This window comes from Bubalus kerabau, chromosome 3, assembly GCF_029407905.1.
Source record: "Bubalus kerabau isolate K-KA32 ecotype Philippines breed swamp buffalo chromosome 3, PCC_UOA_SB_1v2, whole genome shotgun sequence".
In the NCBI taxonomy this organism is placed as follows: Eukaryota; Metazoa; Chordata; class Mammalia; order Artiodactyla; family Bovidae; genus Bubalus; species Bubalus kerabau.
In genome coordinates, this window is record NC_073626.1 from 164848896 (window position 1) to 164858481 (window position 9586).

The following is a 9586-nucleotide window of genomic DNA, read 5'->3' on the forward strand; positions in this document are numbered from 1 at the left end:
AGTATTTAAAACCATGACTTTATAACGCTGACCACAATAAAATGTGGGGGCTAGGGCAAAAGTAAGTTTTATACTGTTTAGCATTCACAGGGCCCTGGTGCCAGTGTCTCCCTTTAAACTCTTCTAGCTGTCTCCAAGTATTCACTCTCAAATATTTTGAATATGTGTGCATTTTTCTTTTAAATGACTTCAAAGGCTGTAACTACTAGACCATCACTGATTCTTAAAGGTTTTCTAGAAATGCTATTATTGTTTCCCAATGATGAGCACACATCAAATGTCAAAAAATAAAAATCCTGAGTTAACCTCAAACGTGTGCTCTAATCAGCTCTCTCATTTCCTCAGGGCAAAGAGTGGGATCCAGGATTGCAGAAGTGATGGCGATGGTGGAAGTTCTGACATGTGAGGAGCATTTCTGATTCTCTGGACTGGCTCTCCCGCTGGCCTTCACGGACAAGGCAGCGTCACACAGACACCCCATGTGTGTGGTACAAGCTGGCTGGACGTGGGAATGGTAGTATCACCCAGGGAGCCAGACACTGCTTTCTCCTTTATTCAACGTCAATGCACAAGTGGACTTCCTGTGGGGACGACTAAAGGGCATCCAGGAGAAGAGAAAGACCCTGGGGGAGACAACCCCACAGCAGAGACTCATCTTCACAAAAACGGCTCAATGTTGATTTCCACGCAGGAGCAGGGCATAGTCAGCTCGAACTTGGTGATAACATCGGGATGAAGGACCCCCAGCTTCCCGATGCTCTGACCCCGGGCAAAGATCTCCGCACATCGCCCAGGGAAGAACACAGGGCCTGCAAGACAGGGAGAGGAGAATCAGTGCTTCTCCAGGCAAAAATGTCAATAGACATTTAACACTGAAAGCTTGCTAGTCGCCTTTAAAAAATAACTGTTCTTTAAACTCCTGGCCGTGAAACCAGAGTGCAATCTTGCACTCTCTGGTTTCTTCTTAAAAAGAAGCATTTTCTTCAAGACACCCTTATAAGGAAAAGGTTAGGGGCAAACATGAAAATGGGGACCCTGTGTTTTTTATTGCAGTGGTCCAGACAGGATGAAGAGGAGGAGACTGAAGGAGTGGAGCTGGGAGGAGACTTGGGGAGGGGGGTGTGTGCAGACGTGGAACTGCTCTGAAAGATGACAAAGGGAAAATGAAATGTAAGACCAACTGCCACTGTGCCTGCGAAGAACCTGTTCTGAAACAGGTTCTTCATAGTAACACTTTCTGGATGCAGAGTCTACACTGAATTCACGTCCTGTTCAGAACAGCACTCTTTTCTACCTCATTCCACAGAGAAACACAAGCTGCGCTGTCTTTGGCAGGCGCGGGCCTTGGACCTGAATGTGACCCGCATTCCTGTGGGCAAGAGAACCTTCTGAGCAGTTCTGGCACATCTACTGTAAACCACGGCAAAGGCCAGCCCCAACACAGGGCTAGTCTGACCCCTGATTTACTCAAGACAGGTAGAAAGTTCCCTCTTCATTCTGGTGCCAATGACATGGATATGGCTGACTAACCCAGAAACAGTTCTTAAGGTTTAAACAGCTAAAAGACGAGCAGACAGACACCCAGGCACAGTCATGCCGCAACGCTCCACGCTCTGCTGAGGGAAAGCAAAGGCTGACTCGTTTCTCTCACCACCAGCTTGAAAATGGATCAGGTCCGCAGATCCCCACGGACTCAACCAAAACGTCTACTCGTATGAACTATAAAAACCCCGGGCCACAAGCCCCCAGCCTGCCGTTTCTGAGCGAGTGCATTATTGATGAAAGAGTAGAAACAGAGTCTCTGCTAATGGCTCCAAGGTCAGGACAATGAAGAAACACAGAACTGGCGTGTGGGGGGGGGGGGGGGAGTTACCATCAAGTCAGAGTCTGCTAGAGACTTAGGAAGGAAGGATGTTTGTTTCCATTCCTGAAAAACATTTTTAACTATCATTCTTAAAGAACCCCAAAGCAACCCAGCTGAAATATAAGGTGGTCTGCTTCTCAAATCTTTCCAAACTAAGTAATTTTGCTTTACTATTAAAAGCAAGAATTTCAATGAACTGCATTTGAAGTTCATAATGGTTTGGCTGTGTGCATTAATCCACACTTGGAGAGAGGGGTCACACGAAATAATACAGAAAGCATACTCATTGATAATGTATGGTCTTAATGACATACAAACACTGTTAAATCTGACAAAGATCGCATGTTTTAATTCTGTCAAAATAAAAACCTAACTTAAAAGACAAAACCAGGCCAAACAAACTTAAGTTTGACTTTGCTGGCAGTCCAGTGGTTAAGAATCAGTGCTCCCAATAGAGAGGATATGGGTTCAGTTCCTGGTTGGGGAACTAAGATTCCACATGCCATATACTGCAACCAAACAAACAAACAAAAAGACAAGACCACCCTCTCTCACACCAAATAAATCTTCAAATGACAAGTATTTAAAAGTGTTGGTGGTGAGCAGTATAACCAAGAATTGTAGAGTTACAACCCTTACATAGAATTCTATCTGAATAAACTACAGTATCTAAAAAAGCCTTATCTAAAAAAGCCTATTTTTAAAGGCCGTTCAGAGAGGAAGTTTTGAAGAACTTTTCTGATAACCTTGCTATGTTTAAGAATCCTCACTGTACCAAAATCCTTCCTTTTTATCTGTCTTCCAATTCCAATTTGATTGGATTCATTTTAACTGAAGCATAAAACCAAACTATTTTAGAATCTAAGCCAGATGTGCTGGTTCTACAATGTTAGCAAAATAAAGCCTGAGAGATAAGAACTTTGAATTTTTAGTTCATAAAACAACTTTTCAAATCAGCACTTTTTTAAGCAAAATTCAGTGACATTCTTCTTTAGCTAGCAAGCATGACATCGCCAGCTGGCCCTCTCTCCAGAAGCTGGCTCCGAGCTCTACTGGAACTCACTAACTGGTTAAAAACTTGATCAAACAAAAACATTCATCACCAGACAGAATGTTCCTCCTTTCCAAAGAAAGGCAAAAAGAACGGAAAATCATATCATGCATTATTTCAAATATATCCAAGTGTAGGAACATTGTCAATGACACCAATGTCAAAAGTCTCAGCCTTCACAACTGCCTGGGGTCAGGGGGCCTCCCTGCAGAGGAGCCGGGGCCCAGTGCAGGGGCTCCCAAGGGGATCCTCCGCCCTCTCATCCAATGCCGATCCTCCCCTGCCCATCCACACGTAAAAACTAAACCCAATGGGGGGGGAGGGGGGTTTCTGTATAACTTCACTGTGCCGAAAACCGTTTTAAACCGTGATGACAATTTTCACTTTTCTTGCCCTTTTTCATGTTTCACAAAGTCTTACGATGTTTTGATTGATGCCTCTGTTAAGTTAGTGGAAGGCTGAAGGTCTCTCTTCTTCAGACATAAGTTGAGAGGCACACAAAAGTGCCTTCAAGTTTGTAAGGGGTACAGAGAGACACTGTACCACCTGACTGATGTTGTATGTGAACCAGACATATTGAAAGAAAATTTCAAGTTACTAGAACATAAGCATTTCTTAGTGCTTTTAAAAAAAGTCTTCATGGTTCAAACCAAACTTTGCAGGCAGAATTGAATGGCTTCAAAGAAGGCCGGATGAGAGAGAGAAGTGCTTCACTAACAACAACAAAAAAGTGAACACGCCCCCGCTAAGGCAATTAGGGCCGAGTTCAAAGATGCGCGCGCCCCCTTCATCAGCAGGAGGGGCGCTCAGCACATCAGTGATCTCCAGCCAGGACCCAGGCAACCTGAATCGGTCTTTCCAGAAGTAAAAGAAATCACATCTGAGTGGAACCTAAATATGGGTCTAAGCTTATGAAACATCAGACCTGGATGATAGCCGGAGGCCCCTTTAATCTCACCGGCAAACAAAATTATTTCTGGAGAAAGAGAAGCCTACTGTGTCTAGAATCATAAAGTTGTTAAATTCAAGGGAAACCATGCTGCCTTGTGAATGGGAATTCTGAAACGTGAATTCTACAAACTGCCTTCTTTTAATCATTCATTTAAGCCCAGAGTTCCTGGTTTACTGTTGTACCAAGGTACATAAATACTACAATTTTCAACCTGTGCCCAAAACCTCTCCAGCCAAAAAGCCTCTCAGCCCAGTTTTCTACCCAGTTCCTTATGCTGATTAAACCTCAGCTTTGATGGTATCCATCACAGCAAAATGGCTTCCAACGGAAAAACAGATTTGGGGAAAATAAGTGTTCTCTGTTGAAATACATGTGGAAACCCAGACAAAAGAAACGTCAGTTAAGCACAAACAAGAATTTAATTTCCAGAACTTAGTGGGGTGTAAGTAAGTCCCTTAATTAAAGCTTTTGTAGCATCTCCTCCAGGTCTGTAATTGTCTCCCTGTGCTGAAACAGCAGGACCACTGTGAGGACCTTGGGGGAATTCTTGGGCCAGTAATCCGGCACAGCACCCAGTCTTTAGCACATTTTCTGGCTAATTGACCTTCAAAGAGTTTGTGAGCTCCCTCTCTTACTCGTTGCCAAACACCTTTCACAGTTTCTTTTTGCCCTCGTCTTTCTTTTGGAGTAATATTATAGGCCCGAAGTTTGGATAAGCTTGACGCATAGAGTTTATTCCTGTAATTGTGTGAAGCATCGGAAGCAGAAGCTTAAGGCGGTAACTGAGCAGACCCCTAATCTGAAAGCTCCTTGGTGTTATCAAGCATGAAGCTCTTACTTCCTTAATCTTTAACACCCCCCGTCCACTGCCCACCCACCACCCCCCTGCGCGCCATCGACTGTTTTCAACTAATTCATTTGATACTTTATTTAATCCAGCTCTAAAAATCCCCAACTTGCACAGTTTTACTTTTCCCTTTCTTCACATTACTAGTATATGCTTTGAGGTTCACACCCACATATTGTAACTGCCAGCAATCTGGTACTTTATCATTCAAATTTTCCATAATAAAAAGAACAAAATTAAAAGGAGGGTGAAGAACACTGGAGAAGGAATGTTGGTATATCATACACATCACAGCAAGTAACAGAAGGTATTATCATGAGCTTTAATAAAAATAACCATCCATAAGCCCCTGAATTCAGGGACAAACACAAAATGCAAAGTTATGTAGATAGAGTAAGGCTACTGGGCCAAGAGAAAGTGTTTTAAATCTGTTCTAAAGTGTTTTATATCTGACTATGTAAATAATATGGGGTGGGAGGAAGGAAAAATCACCTAACAGGCTGACTCTCGGGCCAGCACCCACCCAAACCCAATCCTTTCCATCTACCAAGTCCCTAATTCTAATACAACTAGATATATATAAAATTATCCAGTCCGAGGTCCAATAACCCAGCCTAGGAAATCACACGAAAGGAAAAAAAAAAAAATCCAGTGTTCCATTTCTGGAGGGAAACTGACAGATGGGGCGACAGGCCAAGAGCAGAATGGGGCTCTGATCATAATTTTCCACCAAGGACTTTTTCCTGGTTTCCCCCTACTTTTTGATAAGGTAGTTACTACGACTTACCATGTTGCCAGCACATCAACCTCACCTTCCTTTTCTAAATAATTTAAAGGAAAAAAGAAGACAAAATATAGGGCTTAAGAAAACTGACCACATACTTATGTGAGCAAGGTATCATTCTTAAGGGTGGTGGTTCTCAAAGTTTTAGAAGCAGTAGTTTTTTTTTTTTATTGTTTTCTGGAGTGCCTCAATGCAATGAGGGAGCACCCAAGGGGGAAAGGCACAATATAGGTAAGACATTAACTCATAAAAAGAAAAAGGTTTAGGAACATCAGGAGGAAAAACTGCTGTAACTACCACGATATAAACACACACGTTTTTTTTCAGATCTTAGTATACTCCAGATTGGAAGAAAAGTTCTCTGCAAAGACCATTTAATTTGTAAGTGGAGACTAAATAATTTCCAACTGGTAATATAAAACACCCATTTTCCCCAGACACACAGAAGTCTTCACCTTACATCTGATGTGAAATATTTATGGCACCTAAAGTCTTTAAAGAGAGGGGGCCTAATCCCTTGAGTGTAATGGCTATCTTTCATCCCTTTCTGAAGATCAAAAGAAAGAAAAGCCCCTTACACAACTTTACAGTGCTAATCCCAACACACCTGCAGACATCATTAACCCTTAAGTCTGAGGCAACTGGACAGGAGAGCAGTGCCAGGCCCACTTACCCCCACCGCACGGGCTCAGAGAGGGAGCCTGTGCTCACAGTGACATTCTATCAATCAGTTCAGTTCAGTCATCAGTCGAGTCTGACTCTTTGCACCCCAAAGGACTGCAGCACGCCACGCTTCCCTGTCCATCACCAACTCCAGGAGCTTACTCAAACTCATGTCCATTGAGTTGGTGATGCCATCCAACCATCTCATCCTCTGTCGTCCCTTTCTCCTCCCGCCTTCAATCTTTCCCAGCATCAGGGTCTTTTCCAATTAGTCAGTTCTTAGCATCAAGTGGCCAAAGTATTGGAGTTTCAGCATCAGTCCTTCCAATGAATATTCAAGACTGATTTTCCCTTAGGATTGACTGGTTGGGTCTCCTTGCAGTCCAAGGGACTCTCAAGAGTCTTCTCCAACACCACAGTTCAAAAGCATCAATTCTTCAGTGCTCAGCTTTCTTCATAGTCCAACTCTCACATCCATACACGACCACTGGAAAAACCATAGCTTTGACTAGATGGACCTTTGTTGGCAAAGTAATGTGTCTGCTTTTTAATATGCTGTCTAGGTTGGTCATAGCTTTTCTTCTAAGGAGCAAGTGTCTTTTAAAAATAAAGTCTGTCACTGTTTCCATTGTTGCCCCATCTATTTACCATGAAGTGAAGGGACTGGATGCCATGATCTTAGTTTTCTGAATGTTGAGTTTTAAGCCAAATTTTTCACTCTCCTCTTTCACTTTCATCAAGAGGCTTTTTAGTTCTTCTTCACTTTCTGCCATAAACGGTGGTGTCATCTGCATATCTGAGGTTATTGATGTTTTTCCCAGTTGATTGATGTTTTTCCCAGTTGATTCCCAAGATTGTTGATTCCCAGAATCAACAATCTTGATTCCAGCTTTTACTTCATCCAGCCTGGCATTTCATATGATGTATTCTGCATATAAGTTAAGTAAGCAGGGTGACAATATACAGCCTTGACACAGTCAAAGGCTTTGGCGTAGCCAATAAAACAGAAGTAGATGTTTTTCTGGAACTCTTGCTTTTTTGGTGATCCAATGGATGTTGGCAATTTGATCTCTGGGTCCTCTGCCTTTTCTAAAACCAGCTTGGACATCTGGAAGTTCATGGTTCACGTATTACTGAAGCCTGTCTTGGAGAATTTTGAGCATTACTTTGCTAATGTGTGAGATGAGTGTAATTCTATCAACAGGACAGGGCAAAACCTGCCCTGCTAATAAGGACTGGGTTCTGTCAGGGTTCTTATATCTCAGATATAAGAAAATGGATACCAAAGAGGTTAAGAAAACCAGCCAGCCAGGTAACAGTCAAGCTGAGAACCCAGTTCCTTCTTGAGTCTGTGACTTTTAGCCAAAGATGACTTTCTGAAGGGCAGATCTAACATCTACCCTCAGGGAACTCTGGGGAGTGATCAGCCATTCTAAAATGCTTTCCCAAGTTCTTAGTCTGCCTCTCCCTGTACAGACAGGACAGATATTATCATTCCCATTTTACAGATGAAGAAACTGGCACAAAGGGATTAAGTCCTAAATCACACTTGTGCTTAAAAAGGAAATCAGCAAAGTCCAGACTACCTAGCTTCTAACTAATGGAGAAATGTCTTCAACAAGGAACCATTTTTTTTAATAGATCACCACAATCACCTTATGACTAAACATTTAGAATCATGACTGCAAAATTTTCCAGTTTTACTTAGTATAAGGAAATTTATAATTTATTTCCATGGCTATCACCTTTTGATATTTGTCATTTTATTTACTTTTTTTTTTTATTACAGTGTAACTGACCTACAACACCGTGTTAGTTCCAGGTGCACAGAATGGTGACTCAATATTTCTATACATCACAAAATGATCACCACTCTTAGAATCTATTTTAAAGTCTAATCTTAGCTATGTTTCTCTCATACACACCAAGGAAAGACTGGGGGCTGGAGGAGAAGGGGCTGACAGAGGATGAGATGGTTGGATGGCATCACCCACTCAATGGACATGAGTTTGAGCAAACTCCAGCAGACTGTGATGGACAGGGAAGCCTGGCACACTGCAGTCCACGGGGTCGCAAAGAGTCAGACAACGACTGAGCGACTGAACAACAACAACAAAGTCAAAGAAACAGATCCAGCATGGAGTCAGGTTTCACTCTTCCCTGTTACAGGCTTACTGCTGAGTGCTCACGAGGGAGGAGGAAAGCAGAGCACAGAGAAGCTAGGTAATGCAGGCAGCTGACCTGGAAGCCCGAACTGCCCCTGAATCCTTGGCAGCAAATCCCACATGTCTTTTACTTATGACCTGAGCAACTGAACAACAATTCTAAAATAACGCCCTCATCCTATATCTGTCTTGCACTTAAATCATTCCCCCCCAAATTTTCACATTTCTTAAATGTTCATAGGACAGATACAGAATCACAACTTCAAAAATAAAAGGTATAGATCATCCTGCTTTCCAGGGTCAATAAAATGGGTCTTTCCAACTCTTTCATCTGATGAAAACCTTTAAAGGACAGCAAAATATGCAGAATTTATTACTTTCTCCACAGTTATAGTGAAAGAATAAAAACAACAATAAAGAGACTATTCTATGCTAATTAAAGAAAGACTGGAAATGTTGTGTATTTGAGACTGTATCTATAACTTCACAATTAGTTAACTTTTCAATTCAGACTTTTGGCCAACATGGAATAAACATAACTTCAAGCATGCCATTAGGACAGATGTGCTGTAGTTTCAGAATTAAATTTCAGCTGACAAGTAGGGCATGTTAGAAGAGAAAGAAGAGAATAATGAGATTGTGAAAACAAAGTACCCTACTTTCGACTCATCTTCCATCCCCAATAAAGGGAGTGACTTGGTCCCAGTGCAGCCCTGGCCAAGCCCCCAAGGACAAGCAAGTTACAGATGGAAAAAGCAAAGCACAAGAAGATTAGTGGACCTGCCCGAGGCAGGCAATAGTATAGGCCCAAGAGTGAGCGCCTCTGTGTGTGGCCTGAGGCACAGAAGGCCTATGAATAGTGTTTTCAAACTTTTGGTCAAGCTGTCCATTTCATGTGTGCAAACTTCTTCTGGCTTAAAATTAAATAAAAAAACAACACTTAAATAAAAGACCGACAACTGCTAGCCTTAGGACATAACAATATGCTCTGCAATATTATTAACATAATATAACATGGACAAACCTAGAGCTTTTCCAAGGAAAACGGCACTACGTTAAAAAAAAATCCCATCTAAGACAGGCTTCCTTAAAGAAGAAGTTTCAGATTCCTGAAACAAGGCTGGAATAATCTGAGTGGATAAAGAAGCACCACTGAAACACCATCTAAAAAGTGGAAGAAAGCGCACTGTTACGTTAGACCCTGTGGCAGAGGCTACTTCTGACACATTTAAACTCCTGCAGGATCTTAAAACTGGAAAT

The 9586-nt window shown here is 42.1% G+C and overlaps 1 protein-coding gene across 2 annotated transcripts in view; it reads right to left on the minus strand.

Moving 5' to 3' along the window:
• Positions 1–531: 531 nt before the first annotated feature.
• Positions 532–9586, minus strand: part of FARSB (phenylalanyl-tRNA synthetase subunit beta) — a 68682-nt gene continuing 59627 nt past the window's right edge. For both annotated transcript variants that reach the window (XM_055573590.1, XM_055573591.1), the window contains exon 17: positions 532–809. In XM_055573590.1, coding sequence (XP_055429565.1) covers positions 658–809 — 152 coding nt within the window. In that variant the 3' untranslated portion in view covers positions 532–657. The remainder of the gene's footprint in view (positions 810–9586) is intronic.